Source organism: Drosophila pseudoobscura, chromosome X, assembly GCF_009870125.1.
Source record: "Drosophila pseudoobscura strain MV-25-SWS-2005 chromosome X, UCI_Dpse_MV25, whole genome shotgun sequence".
Classification (NCBI taxonomy): Eukaryota; Metazoa; Arthropoda; class Insecta; order Diptera; family Drosophilidae; genus Drosophila; species Drosophila pseudoobscura.
Window position 1 is genome coordinate 58,992,159 of NC_046683.1, and position 22,505 is coordinate 59,014,663.

A 22,505-nucleotide genomic window follows, 5' to 3' on the forward strand; every position below is an offset into this window, starting at 1 on the left:
AAAATGAAGAAACAATAAACGATATTTTAGTGCATTAACAAACTCGTATTGAGATACGTTAAGTGAAAATTAGCAACAAATCAGCAAAGTACAAAAGAACAGTGCGACGGTGCGAAAAATTCCTCGTACAGCATCCTTTTAGCTGCTGCTTCTTCTACTTCTCATCTTGTGCATTCCTTTTCGCCTGCGTTTGCGTGTGTGCGTGTCCTCCAGCTTGGATGTGGGCATGCTCCCGCCTACCACCACCCTATCCAGCCTCAAGAAATCGTAAATTATTTTAGTGCTGCCAATAAATTGATGCCAAAATCTAATCGGAGCTCGCGCGCATGATACCTGCTGTTCTCGAACGGTGGGTATCCAACGGTGTTTCGGTTAACTGTTACGCTTACTGTAACTGTAACTCTCTCCCCACAAACCCGCGCTGAGGCTGACTTCTGTGTGTGCGTGTCGTGTGAATTTTCACAATTAATTAAAAATGCAAACAGCCTAGGGCACAGTAACGAAACAACAAAAACAGCACCCCTGTGCTCTCAATTTGAATTCCTTTCTTTTGTCTGGCGTGTCCTTGCCCTCATACGGGTGTGTGTATATGTGTGAAACTGAGAGGATTACAACTGAATTTGATGTGCCAACAACAAGAGAGAAAAGAACAGGCGTTTACAACAACAGCAACACAGGTAAGGGTCTGATTAGAACTAAGAAATCCGGCATTCTGCTTCTGCGTCTGCCCTCGCTCTTTGACCAAAATTGAGCAACACCTTTTGTTTATTCACGTTCCGACTAGTACTTAAACGCCTCAAGTTTCTTATCACACGACCCCGCCGCCTGTCGAGCATCATCGAGGGCCCATTGTTGTTGTGTGTCCGCCCCCGCGGTCGCGTCTCTTTGCTTTTACTCTCTCTCTTTTTTGGCCCCATCGTTTATTGTTGTTGCTGCTGCTGCGCTTCCTTGGTGGAATTTGTACTCTTGCTCTTTCCCGTACTTTTAACTTTGGCACCGGCTCGCGCTCCCTCTCCCTCTCCCTCTCGTTTGCTCTTTTCTTCTTTTTTTGTGTTTTTTTTTTTTGCATGTGGCTGTCGTCGTCGTCGTCACAGGCGTCGCATGGATTGACCTTGAACAAGTTCAGGCACAGTGGCACGCATGCTTATTCTTGTTGTCTCTGCGCGCTGTGACTGTTCCTTGGCCTTGGCTGCAGCTGCCTTTGGCCTGGCTCCACTGTAACACCCACTGTAAACCCCTCTCTCGATCACCCACTTAAACAGGCGGTAAATGGCGGCGGTGTGGAGTGTGTTTGCTTGGCTCCCACATATGCGTATGCGTATGCGTATGCGTTTTCATGTGTATTTATCATTCACTCCTCAATATGTCACAATTTCAACTATATGTGTGTGTGCGTGTGTTTTATATTGTACATATGTACATATATATTCGCACCAAAAACGCTATAATTTTCTATCACATGGTCTCTGGCACCTAAAGCTTTGCTTTTTTCTGGTTAACAGCAGCTTCCGTGCTAGGCTCTCACTCCCTCTCTCGCTCGCTATCTCTCGCACTCGTACTCACACTCACACTCGCTCTCTTCAAATATATTTTGGAATTTTTTCACTTAATCCCCTGGTTTGCTTTTGCTTTTGCCTCTGCTTTGGCTACTGCTCTTCTTCTGCCACTGCCTCTGCCTCTCCCTCTGCTCTTCTTCGACTGCTTATGCTCTTCTGGCCCACCCCACTGATATCTGGCCAAACGGTGGGACCACCAGACGGCGGCAGTTTTATTAGCGCGTACAGTGACCCCTGCGCGTACCAGCCGCTCGACAGCACGTCTGCCTACGTCACAGGCCTAAGCTTTGGCTTTGGCTTTGGCTTTGGCTTTCTCTTTTGCCGCCTTATACTGCAGCGGGCATGCGGGCGACATCTCAAACGTACACTTAGATACCCTGCCGACACTCTTTCACTCTTTCATTCTTTAAACTTACGACGATCACTTAAGAGCGTTCTCTGAAAAGAGAGCGACTCATAGGTAATACTGCCTGCAGGGCAGAACAAGATAGCATGATCCTAGGCTACAAATGGCAGTGCTCTCATGATGACTAAAAAAACGGAACATTCGATTAGCAAAGACTCTCAAAGCTCTCTTTCTATTCCAATTCCTATTTCTAGGAATGCTAGGGCATTCAAAATTCAGCAACGCTTGCTTTTATTTGCATTTTTATTTTGAAATGGGAACGTTGCTGCGATTTTTAATAGTAAATAAAGCCTAATCAGCAATTAGCGCTAGACGAGTAGACGACTGACAGCCAACGGCAACACACTCTCCATATGCACGATTGCGATTGGTGATAGCCCTAAAGCCCTAGGTCTTGAGAAATTAAAATTTTTAAACACTTAATGAAGTGCTAGATCAATGGCTGGTTGCCACAGTGCCCCAGATTACAATTTATTAAGTAGAAAAGCACAGATAAATACTACAAATTCCTCATTGCTTTCTTATCATTTCTTATTATAACTATGCAAATTCCATAATTGTCTTAACATATTTATAGAATGTCGGAACGCTGGCATTTTCTTCTTTCTGTTCATTTTGTTTACACTTCTCGGCAATTCCCTCAAGAAAGCCTCAACTTCCATGCACAAAAAAAAATAAATACAAAAAGAACACTGACCCAATCAAATTCTTCAATTCTGAATAATGAGCATATCAGCATAAAAATGCATACATAATGCATATTAATATATGCATATATTCTGATATCTGAACATTTGCATATCTGGAGGCGATTGTGAGTCATCCATAGCCTGCGGGTCAAATTTTTATTCCGCAATCACTTCTCTGCCGCCTGCCGCCTTCCGCCTGCCAATTATTTCCATATTGCTTTTTTTTGTATTTAATTTTCCTTTCTTTATGGAGGAGATAGACAAATATTAGAGTCCCCAGTCCCGTGTCGCCACTTCCCTCCCCTGCTACCCATCTGGATGGTGCGTGCATGGAACTCGTTTTGGCCACGGGTTCAGCGGCAGACTGGTCATTGGCTTGCGACTGTGCGACTGTGCGACTAGACCCGTGAAAAAACTCGTAATTAAATTTTCATTCGCAGCTCAAGGAAAAGGAAAAGTTAAAGGTATTATTCATAAAATATTTAGCGTGTGGCAGGGAGTGACCGGCCGAGCCGAGCGACCAACCCTGGACGTACCCTGGATAAACTTTTCCACTTGGGTGTGGCCTTGCTTCCTTCATCATCATTATCATCCACTTTCATGATCATCATCATCCCCCACTTTTGTTGACTTTCGTTGTATATTTTTTTGCATTTTCCCCCCCTATTTTCCCAGTGCCTTTTAATTGGCAATTTATTGTGGCGCCACCAGTCGGGGTTTTGTCATTGAGTAAGTCCGTCAGTCCGTCAGTCCGACAGTCGGTCACTCCACCAGTCTGTCAATCTTTTGCTCTTCTCTCTCCTCTCCCGTCAATCAAGTGAAATGCATTTGTATTTTCTTCACTCTCTCTAATGCCTCCTTCTCCTGCTGCTGCCTGTCCTTGCTGCCTGTCCCCGCTGCCTCTCCTGCTGCCTTTTCCTCATATTCCCAGACAGGACACCGCCTGGCCCGAGCCTTGGGGCATCCGTTTTGTGGGAGGGGCGGGGCCTTATGAGTAATGTTCTTTATGGAAACTGAAATACACAGCAACAAAAAAACCCATCAGGAATCTACAGAGCAAGAGTTAATTATGGTTTTTGTGGGGTGTACACTGAGAGAAAAAGCACCTCCAAACAGGTTGATGATTGAAATATCTCAAGGGCGGAGAATCTCGAAGGAGCTGGGATCAAACCATCCACCGAATATCTTTCCTGGTTCCTTTGACTGCTCATTCAGATCGCTGAATTTCTCCCAGTGTGTGGCCAGACCAGAACGGAACCAGTCGTAGGCTTGTGGGGCAGATTGCATCCGTTGTTGTCGGTTGTTTGTTGTGGGGGGATCTGTGTTGTGGGATGTTTAACAAGTTTGCATCTTATTGCATTGCCATCCACGCGCACAGATACACAGATACACAGATACCCTCGCTAAATATCTGGTCTGTCTGGCATCGTTATTTATGTAGTATTTCCCTCCCAACAAGAACCGTAAAACGTTTCCATCGGAATGGGAATCGTGGGGGACTTCCGTGTTTCCCTATTCCGTCTGACATTTTTCACAGCATGCTGTTGGCATCCTGGGCCTCGTGTCTGGGTTCTCCTTCATTTTTCCCCCGACTTCCCTCTTAATCTGCGAAAGAGGACTCCTTTAAACCGCTGCCAAAACTGCCGACTCAGCTGACTCACATTTGTCGAGAGTGCACACCCACAACCCGACATCTGGGACATGTCTGGATATTTATATATATGTATGTGTGTATGTTGGTGAATGCATATATTTGTGGCATGCACGATGGGGCATGTGTGGCAAGCATGAGAGAGACATTTGTCTCGCCGTCGCCGTTCCTCGGCCTAATGGTTGCACACTCTTGACTCCCATTCGGCGGACGGGGGAAGTGACAGGATGTTAAGTGGGCCTTTGAATGCGGCCCTCACTTGAGATCTTGAGCCTCTGACACATATACTCGTATTCCTTTGCTTCATGGATATAGCATTCATTTCAACGCTGCCGACCATTTGTTCAGCGATTGTTTATAGAACCACAAACAATACCCCCGCGTCATATCAATAACAAATCGTTGTTGCCTCCCCGTCCATCTGTGATGCATTCAAATGAATTGTAATTGTTTGATTTTAAAGCGTTTCAAGGGTGCGGGTGGCGATTATTCATAGAAGAATATGATAATCTCTCTGGGAATAAATGGGGAGCTTTTGGGATCTTTAATGCTTAAAGATAGTTAGGGCTAGATAGCTTATACTAGATTTTGGATTCTAGATTCTGGTTATGGTTCCATATGACATTTAAATGAAATTCCAGCTCCCCGCTCTCCAATAAAGGTTGCCGCTCTCCATAGTTCTCAACTGCTTGACCTTTTCAATTGAAGAATGCAGTGCTTGCGATTTGTAATGAACTGCTTGCTGTTTTTTTTCCACGATCATGGATCTCTTGGATCTTTATTTAACCACCATGGAGTTACCCATCAATTGAATAAAATTGCATGTCCTCCATTCAGCAAGCAGTACAGTGTAAAAGAAGTATAAGCACTCGTATCAAATAAGATGTTTTCGCATACCATATAGGCTTTCCAATTCGATTGACAATAATATATATATTTAGCAGGCAGTACAAGTTTACAGTTCAGAAATTGTACAATTTAGAATTAGATAACGTGAACATGCACATCCACCCGGGCTTTTAATTCAATTGAGACAAAATTCTATACTAACATATTTGCGCTACTCCATTTAACAAGCAGTGCAACACTTTTGGTGATACGTGATAAGCAGTTAATTAACATAAGTAAAAAGCAGTGTAATATCCCAAGAAGCAGTGGATATATGTAATTAAGAAACAGTAATTCTGAGAAACCGTCGAACACATCAACACTCGGTTTCGTCTTTTTTCCATGTAATGTATGTTTTTCCATGAATTTTGTATATATTTCTACTTAATATATTATTTATAGAACTAAACAGCTGTGCAGTATAAAGAAAAATAGTTGGATTACATCAACAAATGTAATGGAAAATTACATATTACCAATTAACAATTACCAATTCCCATCAACCGGTTTCACAGTCATTCCAGCCATCCAGCCAAAGCTGGCAGTAGCTTAAGAGCGCAAGAGCTTATAAAAGCCATCTTAATGCCAGACCACACACACACACACACACACACACACACACACATCGTTATCAATGGGATATGTGTATTGGTGGGTAGGGCAGGGGGGGTGGGGGGGGGGGGGTTCCAATATCATGTCATTGTATTTTGTAGTTTGTTTATTTTGTGTGTGAGATTTTTGCACACTGTTTTCTGTTTTGTGCTTCTGTTTGTGTTCCGATTCGCTGTTTGCTAATTGACGGAGACTCTAAAGTGCCACTCGAACGTAGTATCCCTCCCCTAAATACAGATACTATAGATATGTGTGTAAACCCCTTAATACTTAATATTCGCAACTACTACATCTATAACTGTATATTTTCGGGGTCAGTATCTGGCAGTTTTCGTGGCTGCAATTGATAGCAATTTACCATATGAAAAAGCCACTTGAAATATCATTACTCCACCCATTCCCCATGTGAAAGTCTGCCTGCCCCTGCCATTCAGTAATACGAATATATATACTATACCTCTGCTGTAGTGGCGGGTAGGAGCGAAGAAGGAGAGACATTGCATTGTATCTAAAGTGAGAGACAACCTGACAAGCATTCAAAAGTGTTTTTGGGCAGCAGCCAAAAGTTTTCGCGCTGCCTGCTGCCTGCTGCCTACTGCCTGGCATTCAATCGAAAGCCACATGGGGCAGGGGCAGGGGCACGTCGTCTGCTGGTGCTGCTGCCTGGTGTGTGCAGTGTCTGTAACTAATCAAAAGCCTCGATAAACAATAGAAGACGACTGCAGGCAGGCCCCAAACAAGCAGGCGATTCCTTTGTTGCCGGCTGCAGGCTGCCGGCTTCTGCCTTCTCGACCGCGATAAAATTTAACCTTCGACTTGAAAAACGTTGTTTTCGGGCCTGTTGGCTGTTGGCATTTTATCGACTGCAAAATGCCAGCAAATGGCGGACGTACCACAGCGCCCCCCACCCCCCCGGCTGACACACCATTCGGATGCCCCTCGACGCCGCAGACCCCCTCCTTCGCCACTGTCTGTGTTTTGGTCTCGTTTACTGGGGCCTCTAGTGCACTTTTGCGAGAGAGTTGGCAGGAAAATGAGGGACATTCGAAGCAGCTTGAAGGAGATTTATATGAGAGACGTCTAGAAAAACAATTGACACACGATAAAATATGGAAACCGATCCATTTTGAACGACAAAACCAAAGATTTCTAAGGATATTTCTTGGTTTCTAAGCACACAATCAGTCGAAAAATGTATCTATTTTGCTCTTTAAAGGAGTTGAAGATCTTCGTAGCTTTCTTCTGCTATAAACCAACCGCTGTGGCAACCACCGCTCGTCTCAGCACCAGGAGCCTACGGCAGAAGTTTATTTTGTTGCATTTGCCCCACCGCCGCCCTTGGAAGTTGCAGTTTTGCTTTTGAGTTATTTTTGAAGCCATGGCATGGCCCTGGGGGAACGAGCCAGCGAGCGAGCGCTGGCAAAGGTCAAAGTTTAGTTTATTTTTTTTTTTCTTTTCGCATATCTTGAGGCAGGTCTCATCCATCACTCCACACACCATGCCACTGCGCCCTGCCACACTCCACTCTATGGCCGTACTCTGTTCGATAAAGGAGCTCTGATCCCTGAGCCCTGCTGCTGCTGCTTCTGCTGCTTCTGCTGCTGCTGTTGAACCATTGCGTGCCTGGTCCTGCCTTAGGGGCAACCCTCCAACAGAAGTTGCACGACCAGAAGCAAAAAGAGGAGGCACGGAAGCAACAGCGGAGGAACAGCAGAACTGTGTCCGAAGGGACCCTGCAAGGGGTGGGTGGCAGGGGCAGGGGCAGGGGCAGGGTGGTACTCCGGTAACAACCCTTTTGCATTATTAACCATGTCTATATGAAATTATTATTGGACTCTGGCGAACCCCGAACGAATTTACATGAATATAAAATGTTTATTAACATTTCGTGTTTAAGACCGTAGACGGTTTCGCTCGTTTTTTTCCGCTTTTTCTTCTTCTTTTTTTTTTTTTTTTGGCTTTTTTATGCCCGCATTTCAGTCGCCTCCAAGCCTCATGGTTTATGGTTTATGGTGTGTGGAGCGTTCTGCTGATGATGATGATGGTGATGATTTTTCGGAAGGCTTATCTAATTCCCCTGTTGATAAGGAGCAATCGATCACCCCTCCGTCGCATCCGCTTATCAAGAGGCTATCTTATCGTTGGAGAGGCATTCGACATTTATCAATAGAAGGTTGCCCTTTTCTGGGGCAAGAAAATGTGGTGGCACCACGTGCTGCCTGCCCATGGGCTTTGAACATTTCAATTATGTTGCAAGCAGCTAGCAGCGAGCACCAAGGTGCTGCAGCTACGTGACTGGAAGAAAGGGAAGCCTCCTCTGGCTCTGGCTCTGGCTCTGGCTCTGGCTCTGGCTATGGAGTGGAGTGCAGTGGCGGTGGCACGTAGACCTGGTGGAGCAGTCTATCTATCGACGGACATGTGCACGAGTGCCTCTTCCGGCTGCCTTTTAAAGATATATATATATATATATATATATATACATATATATGTACGTATCGTACGTGCACCATTAAAAGTGGATAAAGAAAACCTTTAAAAAAAAATGAATTAAATTATGACCGGTGGCGGTTCAATGGACTCTGCCGGTGCCTCGCTCCTTTGTGTCTGAATATACGCTATCTTTGATTGCAATATTGATTGAGTGAATATTTGCCCACTGTTTTGGCTTCTGTCTGAAATAAGATTTATTTGCACAAGGGTTTCCGTCACAAAAACCCTCAAAGTGCACTGCAAACAAAGTACAGCCATGTTTTCGATTGATATTTAATGACAAAACGGATGTCAACGGGAGGTACCCGTGTACGCACAAGCGATTGTATGTTGCTGTAATGTTTTGTCGCTTATCAATGGAATGCCTACATCCAAGATAATATAAATTATCGTTCTGCGTTTGCAGAAAGGGAGAATGCCTGGCAAGTTACGACGATAATTCAATGTTTTTAGCTCCTATTATCGATTGCACAGCGATTAATGGTGCAATCTGCTTGCTCTCCCGCAGTAGGACGTTCCCGAGCTATGTTCCACGAGCTTCTTGAATGTCTCTCTCAATCTCATTCTTATTTTCATTGTCAAGCTGCTGATCAATATTGTGTATACATCTATCATCCATGTGTCAGAGATCTACGAAATGTACGTTCTCGATGACATTTAGTATCTAGAATCTATTAATGTTTTGTCCGATCAATTACGTGGGCTTGTGCTTCCATCCCCTCTCTATGACACTCTCTATATCTACCGGTAATGCAGGCTCGGTGCTTTTACTGTCCAAACTATCTGCGAGGCTTCGGAACTCAATTAAAAGCTTCCAATGCACTTAAAATCAGTTGAGAGTACTTACAGGTAATTTACAGTTGATTTGTGCTGGCAAATAGGTTTATGGCACTGCCTTACCGATAAGGAAACACTTTCTAATCAGGGTGTTCTCCGAATCCGACGTCATCGACATCGATATCGACAACGATTCAGTGGCCGATGGCAAAGCGAATATTTGTTGTTTCTGTTTTTGTTTGTGCTGCTGGAAAAAAAAGTCAAACATTTCAAGTTATCTGCAAAACGTAGATTGTGCAGAATTTGCGTTGAAATTAACGAATATTGTGGCCAAAATAGGTGGCCTTTCGTGATGGCTTTTCAGTTGAGCTTGTGACCCGCTAGGGAATCCATCAGGTGTGCGGTCTCCTTCCGTGTGCCTTCCTCCTGAATTAATTATGTCCCAGGTGCGTTTGTTCGAGGGGATTCCGTGCATCGATTCCATGACGTTGTCAAATATTGGCTCTAAGGGATGACACGACCCGACCCATCAAATGGGGGTGGTCATCCGCTGACAGAGGTCATCCGACCTGTTGACACCATATCGTACATCGGACATCGGACATCGGACATCGTACATCGGACATCGTACACCGCATCGCAGCCGAAAGCAATTTAGGAAATTGAACTGCTTTGTAGTGGCGAGGGTCCAATCAATTATACTAATTGCTGATTCTGATATCGCATTTGCTGCTATCGCAGCTGATTGGGTGCTTCCTTTGGGGTTACTTTAATTTTTGTTGCTGTATTAACCCTAAACCTTTCTGCCATTTACCTATGCCGTTGCAGTCGCCACTTGGAGTACCAATTAAATGGCAAAGCCACGCAGAAAACGCTTCCGTTTGAGTCTGTGTCGACGTCCACGTTACAGCAAGCCCAAGATCCATGCCACAAAATAAGCAAAAGCCACAGCAGCAGCATCAGAAACGTTCCGCAAATAGCAACAGCAACAGCAACAGCCATTGAAGCCACAGGAGCAGTAGCAGTAGCATGATGGATAAACGATCCCTCTGCATGCTGGTCATCTGCGTGAATCTCTGTCTCGTGATCTGGCTGGTGAGCGTGCAACAGCCACAGATGCTGGAGACAGAGGCCCCAGCCTCAGCAGCAGCCCTGACAGCAGAGAAGGATGTGGATGTGAGCAGCGAAACAGAGGAGTCGCCGCCGACGCCGCCGCCACCATGTGGCAAAGAAAGAATCGGGAGAGAAAGCAGGAGCTGGAGCAGGAGCTGGAGAAGCAAACCAAACCAAATACACGACACCCCTAGTCGCATCCCTAGTTATAACGATAGTTTAGATCTAAGTCTGACTTCCCAGGCGGCGGCACCGCGAACACCCGCGCCCCAGGTCTTCACCAATCTGATGGATCTGCACAATTTCGCGTATCTGATGAATCAGCCGCCCTGCGATGCCCGTGTCCAGGCCTTGATTCTCGTGCACACCTCGCCTTACAACCACCAGAAGCGGGCGCTCATCCGACAGACGTGGGCCGATAAAAAGTACATCGAGAGGACACCCCTAAGGGTAATCTTCCTGCTGGCGGACGTGTGGCACGAGCGGCCCAGCTGGCAGCACTTCTTGGACCAGGAGAACGCCAAGAACGGGGACATGGTGCAGGGGAACTTCAAGGACGACTACCGGAACATGACATACAAACATGTGATGGCCCTCAAGTGGTTCAACGAGAACTGCCCCCAGGCCCAGCTGCTGGTCAAAGTGGACGACGATGTGTACATGAATACGCCGCAGTTGGTCAAATACCTGAAGGATCCCACGCGGGCAGAGCACGACCTGCTGCTAGACCCCAACCTGCTGCTCTGCAGGCCCGTCAAGGCCCCAAGGGTTAAGCGATCCTATCGCGTGAGTAGGGGAGGAGATGCCCTTGTCTTTCTTTGGGAGCGATTCCAGAACTAATGTGTTTTTTTTTGTTATGTTATTTTTCCAGTCCAAATGGCGGGTGACGTACAAAGAGTACCCGTATCGATATTATCCGGACTATTGTCCAGGATTCGCCATCGTCTACGCCCCAGATGTGGCGCGGCGGCTGTTCAAGGCCGCGCAAAAGGCCAAATACTTTTGGGTGGACGATGCCCTCATCACCGGCGTCCTGGCCAAGGAGACGCACACAAAGATCACCAGCCTGCAGCATGTGATTGGCAAAACGGACACCATGCAGCTGATTGCCGGACAGATTGGCTTCGACTACAAGGAGTTCCTCTTTGCCTTCCATGGCATCCAGCCGCACATGTGCAACAGCCTGTGGGATCTCACTGTGGAGACCAATTACACGTTGGAGACGTCTCCATCGTCCTCTTCAGCTGCTTCCTCCTCCCCTGCGCTCAGTGCGAATACCTCCGCCATGAGCACGGGCCTCAGTTAGTTTTAATCTCGGCTTAGTCTCGATTCGCGTTTAATTTCGTTATGGCTGTTCAGTTCTTAGGGTTTCCCTTGTAAGTCTCTCTAAGTTTTAAGTTTGATTTTTTTGTTTAGCTATTATAATTATTAGTCGATTAGTTATATAGTTAATGTTTAGGTAGCATTTTGTCATGGAACATGAGAAGCAGAGGAGGATTTGGAGGAGAACGGAAACGGAAACAGAAACAGAAGCCGAACAAAGTCAAGTGAAACCACCACCCAACCACCTGCCTACAATCATTCGTATCATACGAGTATAAGCTAAGCGATTATACAGATATAGTCATACGCAAGGGAGTGCCGTGCTGTGCCGTGCCGCCTCCTGGTGATAAGAAGAAGCCACTCTCGGACAAGTCGAAACAGCAACAGATAATAGCAGCCACAAAATGCGATTACCTTAAGCACAACTATTTTTAAGTCGTAAGAAGACGAATGCAAATGCAACACAAAACACCATAGTACTTAACGAACCATACAAAACAGAAGAGAACATAACAGAACAGAACAGAACAGTAGAGATGCTGGGAGTGCTTCGAAAGTGAACGATGAATCCCAAACCAAATAATGAGCAGTGTGTGAAAGGAAAGGACGTACAGAATACTCTCGATAAGGGGGAAGGGGAGAACGAGGAGTGATGCGATGCTTCAACTATTTTTTCTATTGTGTAAACATTTTTATAGCCCATCATCTCTTTCGCTCTCTCTCTATTAATGTATCGATACGATCTGATAAATATACACCGTAAATAAAATAGAATAAACAACAAAACGCAGTATAAACAACATAAGAGGGAACATGTACGTACGAATATCAAAAGCAAAAGCAAACACAGAATGAACGAACGAAAAATGTAACAAATGAAATTTATAAATGTGTAATGTGAAAATTAATTAAATGTTCAAGTTTGTCAGAAATTATATTAAAAAATCATTACAAAATACAAAATAATACATAAAGTCGGAAAGTTCGTTGTTTTCTATATTTGAGTTTCCCATTTAAATGCACTGCTTGAATGCAACCGCCAGCAAGCAGGCATGCCGCTGCTAATTTGTACTTATTTTGAATTTAAATGCACTGCTTCTACGGTAACACCAAGAAACCAATCTGAATGCACTGTTTAAAATAACTGCCATCAAACAAAGCAGTATAAATCGCGGGCTGTTTTTTTTTTATTCTTAATTTCAAATTTGAATGCACTGCTTGCACTGTAACAGCAAGCAAGCAGCAGAAGTCTCAGGCCGTACGCGATAATGCTTGATGCACGGCTTTCACTTGAACAGCCAGCAAGAATGGTTTTGAATTAAACTTCACTGATTTTACTGTAAAACCAAAAATTAGGTGTTCACTGTTTGAATGTAACCGCCAGAAAGCAGTACAAGTAAAAGCTTTGTAACTGCCGGAAAGCAGTGCAAGTAAAAGCTTAGCCAGTAAGCAGTGTGCAGTGCGCGAGCAGCGGCAACTATACACATACCAAATGAAATGGCATAGCAGGAAGCTTTGGGCGAGCCACAGAAATTAAAATATTTGGCTAGAATATCGATGATGGCCAATTTAATGCATAAACAAAATTCTGTTAATATTTGAAGCCGTTTCTACACACCTTTGTTATATATTTTGGCACACGATACCGCATGACGTACGTACCTTTAATAATTTTACTGATTGTCCGTCGCTAAATGGCGGCCCCGTAAATAATTCAATGCGGGTCCTGGAACCAAAACCACATTTCAGCAGCTGCGCTCAAGGATATTTAAAAAAATGTTCTATACGGCCACGTTGCCACACGTTGAACAAACATAAAATTACGCTGAATTTCAATTTAAAGTTCCAGCTCGTGGCCCTAATAATCATTGCAGAAGGCAGCGAACGGCAGGGCAGGGTAGGTCAGAGGGGAGTGTATGGGAATGATAAGTGTGCAAATGACAAAGAATTTTTTTTTTGTTCTGTTCCCACGTTGACTATTGGCTTTGGCATTGGGTGGGGTGATCATTGGCAGAAGGAACATATGCGGGGCCAGAAGGAACCTCTGCGTGTAGCTGGCTGGGTGGTAAAAAGGGCCCCACGATGACGTGTGTCGTGGGAGCAGCCAATTGCCAGCCAATTGTTGCATTAAGGCCACAACCTAGCACTTGGCTGTTCCGGCATTCGATGATTAGTGTGTCCCGACTGGGCAAAGCGTGCGGTCATAGTTCAACTTGATGATGGCAGAAATCGAAATGGGCTCGGTAAGTCAACAAATGAAAGCCCTTGGAAATTCTTTGGGGAACTGAATCGATGTAAAGCCGTTGTTTGTGAGTTTTTTGTTGGTTTTTTTTTTTGCGGGGAAGGTCTCCCCGTGATAGTTACTAATTGACTGGCAGCAATCGTTGGAAGAGAATTCTACATAGATCTGTGCACTATTCCTTTGATTCTTTGGAATCCAAAGATCGGCAGCAAGTACCCTTTCGGTGACTTTTGAAAAACAATTGAGTCAACCAGAAACATATCCTCCAGCAGCCAGCAGAGGAAGCAGCCAAAGGGAACTGCCAGTAGAAGAGCCGGCGGAGAGCTCTCCAGCTCTTCTTTTGAGTGGCACCGCCTTCGTTAGCTGCAAATTATTTACAAGTGCATGCAAAACAACAAAACAACAAAACAACATGCAACATGCAACGCACACAACAGGCACTCGCACTCGCACTCGCACTCGCACTCGGAATCGCAATCGTACTCGCATTCGTACTCTCCATTCCACTCCGCCCCCGCTTGTTGTGCCTCCCCCACTCAGGCGCACAACTCCAGTCAGAAAATGGCATCCACAGACAGCAGCGGCGATTGGATGCTGTTTTCAGTGTTGTGTTGGCTCCAAGCTCCAAAAGCAACTTCAAATCTGTGTCAAGTCGAGGGGGTACATACAGCGGGAGAGAGCGAAAGCCCGAGTGATGCGAAGAGGAGTCGAGTCGCCTGCCCCTGCGAGGAGCGCGCCGGCGCTTCACCAAAATGTGCCACACATTTGAGGAGGCCAGGCTTCCTTTTTTTATCGGTCGTCGCCCATTGATGGAATGGATGCTGCCACAGCCACAGCCACAGCCACTGTTGCCGTTGCCCCTGCCACTGCCTCTGTCACTGCCTCTCTGTTTTGGCTCTCGGCTCCTCGGCAGCTGTCGAACCTCCTGTGGCTAGTTTTTAGAACATCATCCTCGTCGCTCGTTCGGGCCCTGGTGCTGTTGGCCTGGCTATAAATGTTTTGTTTTTCTGCAGTTTGTTGTTAGTGCTGAACGGCGAACGGGCAGCGTTTGGTTGCCGGAGACTCTGAGAGACGACACACAGCAGCAGTAGCGGTGGCAGCAACAGCAGCGAAGGAGACATCGTCATTTTGGCCACAAGCCCACGACAAGAATACAGTGGCTTCAGCTTCAGCTTCAGCTTCATCTTCAGCACTCCATTTCTATCCACTTTGGTCTTGGTCTTGGTCCTTATCTTAGCCAATTCAGACTGTGTGTGTGTTTTCGTGTGTTTTTTGCTGTGTTCTTGTGTATGTGTGAAAGTGTGGGAGCCGTCAAATCAAGTGCCAAGTGACCAGAAACACCTCCCCCGTATGCCCCCCTTAAGGGCCGGACAATCACCAAAGACAACAAACGGAAAGTGCAAAAAACTAATTAAGATTAAGGGGCGATCGCCGGTGGCTGGTACTCCCAAACCGGAAACGGAAACGAAACAAACGAATTTTACGACACAACAAGCAAACAAAAAAGAAGAGAAAAACTACTAAAACAACAGGTGTTCTGGCTTTAACATTTTTGGGGACAAAAGGAGGAAATATTTTTTGGGAATTTTCGAAAACGAATTAGTGAAAAAAAAAAACATTGCAAGAGAAGTTCATGCGTGCCAAAGAGTCTCTTTCGATTAGTATGTGTATGCGTGTAGCTCCTTGATAGTGTGAGTAAGAGTAGTGTGTGTGTGCGTTTTTGTGTGTGTAGGTGTATGTTTCACTGTGTGTAATTGGTGTGCTCTCGAGCGCACGTGCAGCGAAGATGGTCGAGGAATTCCTGGAGAAGTTGCCCGAAATCGACACACGATACGAGGTGAGTGCCCGCCCCCCTTTCCCCCCTCTACAGCTTATACAGCTTATATACCTTTACCCTGTAGCCTGTACCCTCGCTACCATAGCAATATGGTCCATTTCCCATTGTAATACTCCTCGTACCATAAGGATCTGTGTGTGCTCTGTGCTCTCGTTTATTTTTTAATCACATTGCCAGGGCTTTGTTGTGTCCCCCATTGCTGCAACATCCACCTGCTGCTGCTGCTGCTGCTGCTGCCTCTTTGCCTCCCTTTGGCTGCCAAAGCAAATAACCAACGGCGGCTTTTGTTTTTAGCCCAAGCACCTGGCCAACATCCTGGCAAGCAGGCAAGCTGGCAGGCAGGCAGGCAGGCAGGCAGGCAAGGCAGCCTTCCTGCTGTTTGTTCTTGTGTTCAAATTACATTTCCCTACACACGAATTCGCATTATGCCGAGCACAGACAGCAGCGGGAGATGCCGGATATTTAATCAGTTCTGCTGTCTATCTGTCTGTCTGTTGCTGCAACATGCTGCACTTGGACGGCACTCGTTTTCCCCAGTGGAGACCCACCTGAGGCGCACACACACACACACAGAATCCTTTGTCCCTAAGCTTTTTCTCCAAATATTTGTTTTACCGTTGACTTGGCTACGGATTCCGAGCTTAAGTCCAGGACGGGGTCAACAGCCAGATCTGTGGGCTAGAGAATCCTCAATATACTGTGATATAAAGATATGTTTAAAAGGTATTACAGATGGATTCACATCAAGGATAGGATAGGATAGGGAAGGGTTCTAATTATGTCCTCGGATGGGCCAATCCTTCGGCTAATCTTCTGCCACTCATGGTAGACAAGTTTCCCATTACACTTGTTGTTCCGGGCCGGGCCAAGAGCGTGCACACACGCATACACCCAAGAGGGTTCTGGTTCTTGTTCTGGCCAACAACTTGAAAGGCAATTAGCGCACTTTTCCCCGCTGTCTCTCTAGGACTCGGGGCTGGGCTTGGCCTGGCTTAGTGGGGCATGGCTCTGGGCTTTGGCCTACGGGCTTCGGGATTGGGTTCGGGGGTTCATGGCCAACAGTTTAGCGAGCACATTAACTTTATTAGCGCGATACAATTGGGTGGGTAAACACACACTAACCCTCGCTGAGGAGTCAACACAGTGTGTGTGGGTCTGTGTGTTTGTGTAGATAATTATGCGGCACACACAGTGCGAACAATAGCCCTTTATGCCCCACAAAACAAGCCGCAGACAATGGCTCGAGGAAAAACTAATAAACAAGAACTGAGACATCACACATGCACAGGACACGACCGTCACCGTCACCGTCAACGCTATTCGCCATCGCCATCGCCATCGACATTGCGATCAATAAAAATTAATTATTCAATATACTTTTACTTGTACACTCTCGTAGTATAGGGCTACATGCCATCCGCGTTTCCTTCACACTAATCTCACCCAATGGCTTATTTATGGCCCCATCTGCCCCATCCCATATGTGGTGCGGTTGCGTGTGCGGCGGCACATCCTGTGGCATAGGCCTATCCTTTTGTGTGCGACTTCCAGTTGCGGTTGTCAGTTGTCCTCGTCGTGGTCGTGGCCGTGTTCTCGCAACAGTATACATCCGTTAATTTGCATGACAAAGTAGACCCGAACAGTCCAACGCCAGGAACTCAGGAGCCTATAGGCCAGAAGTCAACAGCCAGCAGCCAGCAGCCATCAGCCATCAGCCAGAAACCAGAACCCAGGGATATCCAGGAAAAGCAACGCGCGGGCAGGCAGCAAAGATGGGGCCAATGGTAAGGGGGCCACGGACAGACAAGTAAATGAAAATGTTTACATTTACACAGGCAATTCAAACCGAAAAAAAAGAAAGAAAAATAAAACAGAGAGGGGCCAGAAGGAGGTACTCGTATGTAGACAGCGTGCGAAAAAAACCTCAATTCCAGGTGGACATGGGACATTTATTCCCGTGTATTTGTCCTCGTCATTGCAATGGCATTTAATTAAATCGGAGTTCGGGGACGAAGCCAAAATGAAATCAAATTGACAGCAAAAACTTTTTGACAGACCTCATCATCATCATCAGCAGCAGCAGCAGCAGCAGCGGCAGCAAGAGCATCAGCAGAGGCTGTGGCAGAGTGGCAGAGTGGCAGCAGCAGCAGCAATCAAGTGGATTCGAAGCAGTCAAAGGAGGAGACCGAGGAGTAGTGATTGCAATGTGCTGACATCCTCTTATCAAAACTTTGCCAAGAATTTGCAGCTCGGATTTATGCAAATTGCAAACAAGCCACAGTGGCAACAGTGGGAGGCGCATAGCCCGCATGGCCTGCATTCGAAACAGTTGGCGGAACGGGCAAATATTTGCTCAAAATCAGACAAAGAGAAGTGGAAAGCATAGTTAGAGATGTTCCATATCTCGGAATATTCCATTGGCGGTTTGCCTGTCAGTAGTTGATTCCTGATAATAAACGAATTCTATTATCCTTGAATGATTTTCGAATTAATTTGTCTTTCAAGAGCTTTGTCAATGTCTCTTTAGAGTGATTTATTTAAAGCAATTTTCACTGTACAAATGTACATTGAATATTTATTCCGAACCATTAATACATTTTATTCTCAATTGAACACATATCTTTCTTTCATAATTTGTCGTTTATTTATGTATGTATATACATATTTCTATGTGCTTCAATTAACATATTTTTGTGATTACTTTTTGTAGAATTTTCTTTGTAGCTTAATTTAAATGTTAATTTTTATAGGTTTTTTCTCATTTTTATTTGGAATTTATGTATTAATTTGCAATGATTTTTATTGAAGGGCTTGCCCTGCTGTAGCTGAAAGCAGTTTGCAGTTTATTTTAATTCCGAATATTTGATTACATTTATACAGATGTTCATAAATAAGAGTTTTCCTGCCAGCACTTGCCGTGTATTCTCTCATATTCGTTCCGCATTTACATATGTATGCTTTCGTAGCAGTTTTAACTGTGGCCCAAACGGGCAAATCCTCGTATTTATGCAGTTTATTTTGGGCGGAAGGAGAGGAAGGAGGAGTGGCTCGAGGCTGCGAAGAGACAACAAAAGACGGAACTTCAATTAAAGCTCAACTAAAAGTACAATGATATTTGGTGTTGTTCTTTGTTTTATATTGGCTTTAATCAAAAATTGCACAGAATAGCAGTTTCCCGTTCTTTTGTATGTATGTATGGTAAAATCATTCCATTCGGAATGTTTATTATTAATTTATACTGGTGTTCCACTGTGTCGCAATTTATATTTAATTAAAGTTTGTTTATTTGCAAACAAAAAGCAATTTTGGCAACATTTTAATTGAAGCCCAACCCAGAGAGTGCCACAGAGACAGACACAGAGACAGGCACAGCTGCTGAACCTGCAACTGCACCTGCACCTGCACCTGTGTATGCTCCTTTACCTGCCCAGAGGCAGCTTCCCTCAGTGTGCTATCCGAGTACTCATCGGATGGATATCTGGCAGTGCCACTGCCTCTGCTACTGCTACTGCTCGTATTTGTATGTACAAGCGGCAGTTACTATCTGGCAAAGTGCCAGCAAACAGTGTGCCCGACGACATCGTTGAAAGTTTCTCACATTTCGGCAGGAAAACATTTTCAATATGCAAAGGCCGTTAATATGACAGCCAAAAAGGGAAGCAGCAGGCAGCAGGCAGCAGAGGGGAGTCCTCTCCGCATAGGACTCATGCATTTAAAATTGCTACTGTTTTATGGGATTCGAATGGGAGAGACAGACACTCACTCTATATCTCTGTCTCGAGCACGTGGCGTATGCGTAATATGCTGCATAATGCGTGTTTAGATCAAAATTGAATTGCGCATTCTACATGTCGAATACGAATACGAATACGAATACGTGATGTGCTCAGCCGTGGCTTCCCCTATTTGGGTTTTGCTGCATTGTCCAAATGATTCGTGATTTTTCCTGATGTTTTGTTTGTGCCAATGACGATGACGGGGCAACATTTCCAACAGATTTTCCCCTGCCTCTCTGCAGAGATTTTCACAGTAAATATTACTGTGATTTGCACTGCGGCTGGCGCCAGCAAATGATCATCAATCAAACTACGAGTATTATTGCCGAAATAAATTATTAAAGAGGGACTGCAGGTCATCCGGATAAATGAAAATTAATATTTATACAGCTCGAATTTATTGTATTTCGCCTTTCTCTTTTGTTTGTTTATTCTCCTTCACCCTCTCCATCTCTGTCTGTTGAAATTCTCTTTGGGAAATTGAAAGATTATGCCATACATTTCGCTCGTTCCATCCGTTGTATGGCCGTATGTCTTGGCCCATCTGTTGGGATGCTGGGAGTGCATTCCAGAGCAATTCGTCGGGTAATACCGCACTGTTTCCCCCCTTGGCCAATGGCTAACCAGCGGCTCTAAATGCGTTTATTACCCAGCTAATCCTGTAAATTCATTAATAAATGTCTACGCGAGCGGCGAGCATAATCCATTTCCATCAGAAAACCACTGGCCCGGAGCCGGAGCGGAGCCTGCTCTGGTTCGCTGCTGGTCCTGTGCTCTGGGAAAAACTCCGCTGACTGCACACAATACCCGAGTATGTATATTCAAAAGAATATATCACGGCTGGCTGGGCATCAGCATCAGCAGCAACATCTGTTCCGGCTCTAGCCTCAGCTGCTGCTGCTCTTCCGGCTCCTGATTCTGATTCTGGTCCTGCTGCTGCTCTTCCGCTGCTCCCTGCAGCTGGGAAACCAAACAAAGTGCCAGGACAGGCAAAAAAAAAAAAACGATCAAAGAAAAACCGCATACAGAAAATGCTTTTGTTAGCACTTCAACGGGGCCCAGAGAGGGGTGGGAGTGGGGTGGGGGAGTGCCCCCCAATTTATCCACTTCATTTTTCGGGGAAAAACCGCAACACAGAGAATATCAAGTGAGGGACCAACAAAAAGGCCAACACGAGTGTGTCAAAACCGAAGCAGACAATTAAAAGTGGGCGAAAAAAATATGAAATGTTTTTCTCTCCTCACTTTGGCTGCAGGACATCCCAGGGTTTTGGGAATACATACATACGTATAAATGCAATTTGGCTGCCGTTTTCCTAATTAAGTTTCCACACAGCAATCGCTTCATGCTTTTTCCTTCCTTCCTTCTTGTTTCGTTATAAATTCGGGGATTGTTTTGTGGGATATATGAGATGGGGACAGGGATGGGTATCTGTATGGGGATGGGATCGTTGGGTTGTATGTTGAAGTGAAAAACCCCATAAAACTCTTCCGATAAGCAGGCGGCAAACATATTGCCGCCGAGCTGCCAGCATGAGCATGATTGATGACAGTTCTCGTTGTTTTTTGTGTGTTGTTTTTGTGTTTGCTTTTGTTTTTGCTTTTGCGTTCCTCTGTGTTTGTGTTTGTGTTTGATGTTGCCTTTTGCAGGATATTGTGCCGATGGAACAAGTGAGCTCGATGGTCTCCAACGGCGGCGGCAGCGTGACCATGCAGCGCGACGATGAATACCGAAACCGCATCATGAAAAGTAAGTGTGTCACACAGCGCCCCCACCTCCTACCCCCCGCCCCACTCACACACACACACACATAGTCCGAACGACATATTACAGACCTGTCCGCAAATCCCATTCCATTTCCATTTGCCCCCCCGTTACACGGCCGAATCTTATAGAGAGGAACGACGACTATCCCTGACCCACTGGCTTTGCAGTTGACATACTTAGTTAAATCCCAACCACCATTTCCACCATTTCCCCTCATTTCCCTCCCCCCGCATTTCAACCACCGTCATCGCCAGTTTCCAGAAGCCTGCTGCCTACCTCCAGCTGGGGCAAATAAATAGCGTTTCACATTTCGCTTAACCGTTTTTGCATCCCCCTTCAGCGCCTCCAGCGTCCCGTCTTTGCATGCCACACAGTCACACACTCACACACACACACACACTGCGGCATGGCTGTGCGCCTTACTCTTAGCCTAGATTTAAGCCAAGCGTAGATGCAACCGCAATTTCCACAAACATTTCTAAATACACATATTCAGCTCCACATCCACCTAGAATATACATACATATATGAGCATTAGTCTGTAATTTGTAAATCTGTCATGACTAACCAGTTTTTCTTCCTTTAAATTATGTATACAATATATGTATATATAATAACAAACAAACAAACAAACGTATATATCATTCATGATGCTTGTTGCCCAACAAATTCGACGAATTTGGAACCGCTCTCTGTACAAATTTGCATATCAAATACAAATCGAATCGAAAATCGAAAAATCGCAATATATTCAACCAAAAATCAACCAAAAATCAACCGAAAATCAACCAAAAATCAACTAACCAAAAATGAACGCTTCTCTCTCACATCTCCTCCATCTGTAGTACGTAGACTTGGTGAGTCCAAAAATAGTATTAATATTTTGAATAAACTGCATTTGCATATGAATTTTTGCTTTTAACTTTCAAAATGTACATATATCATAGCTTTATCTAATTGCATTTGTCGAGTGTAAGTATTATTTCATTTGCAATTGAGATAATTTGGCCGAAAATTAAGTTTTGAGTGCACAAAATGAAATATTTACAAGAGCACGGATTGCTCTCCAGTGTGCCACTCCAGCCATGGCTTGTGGGCTGGCAATGTGCGTGCAATCTCTATCTCTCTCTCTGTGTATGTGTGTGTGTGTGTGTGTGTGGTGTATCTGTGTATCCATGCAGCTGTGCATGTGCATGGCTGTGTGAAACGCATTAGCATTACATTCATACGGATACACACACTCGCATTCATGGACCGAGAGTTTGCCGCAACCAAAAGGAAATGGTCTCTCGGGGCGTATACTTAATATTTGTTATATATGCATGGGCGCGGGCCAGTGAGCATATCCTGTGTCTGCCTCTGTGGCTGATGCTCCTCC

General features: G+C 45.2%; 2 protein-coding genes across 14 annotated transcripts in view; both read left to right on the forward strand.

The window, feature by feature from the left end:
- Positions 1 to 538: 538 nt before the first annotated feature.
- LOC4812301 (beta-1,3-galactosyltransferase 5) lies at positions 539 to 12,291 on the forward strand. 2 transcript variants are annotated; one of them, XM_001352611.4, is made up of 3 exons: positions 539 to 677; positions 9,898 to 10,968; positions 11,054 to 12,112. In XM_001352611.4, the coding sequence occupies exons 2-3, from the start codon at positions 10,099 to 10,101 to the stop codon at positions 11,486 to 11,488; spliced, it is 1,305 nt and encodes a 434-aa protein (XP_001352647.4). In that variant the 5' UTR covers positions 539 to 677; positions 9,898 to 10,098; the 3' UTR covers positions 11,489 to 12,112. The 2 variants fall into 2 exon arrangements, with proteins under 2 accessions (XP_001352647.4, XP_033238660.1); XM_033382769.1 differs by lacking the exon at positions 539 to 677 and adding an exon at positions 9,362 to 9,515 and having other exon boundaries at positions 11,054 to 12,291.
- Positions 555 to 22,505, forward strand: part of LOC6900056 (band 7 protein AGAP004871) — a 49,750-nt gene continuing 27,799 nt past the window's right edge. For 2 of the 12 annotated variants that reach the window (XM_033382757.1, XM_033382761.1), the window contains exons 1-2: positions 560 to 677; positions 21,010 to 21,109. In XM_033382757.1, the coding sequence (XP_033238648.1) occupies positions 624 to 677; positions 21,010 to 21,109 (154 nt within the window). In that variant the 5' untranslated portion in view covers positions 560 to 623. Of the gene's footprint in view, positions 678 to 13,729; positions 13,749 to 14,744; positions 15,585 to 17,341; positions 17,369 to 21,009; positions 21,114 to 21,972; positions 21,985 to 22,505 lie in introns of those variants that run through there. The other 10 variants (XM_033382758.1, XM_033382762.1, XM_033382763.1 and 7 more) reach the window with 8 other exon arrangements.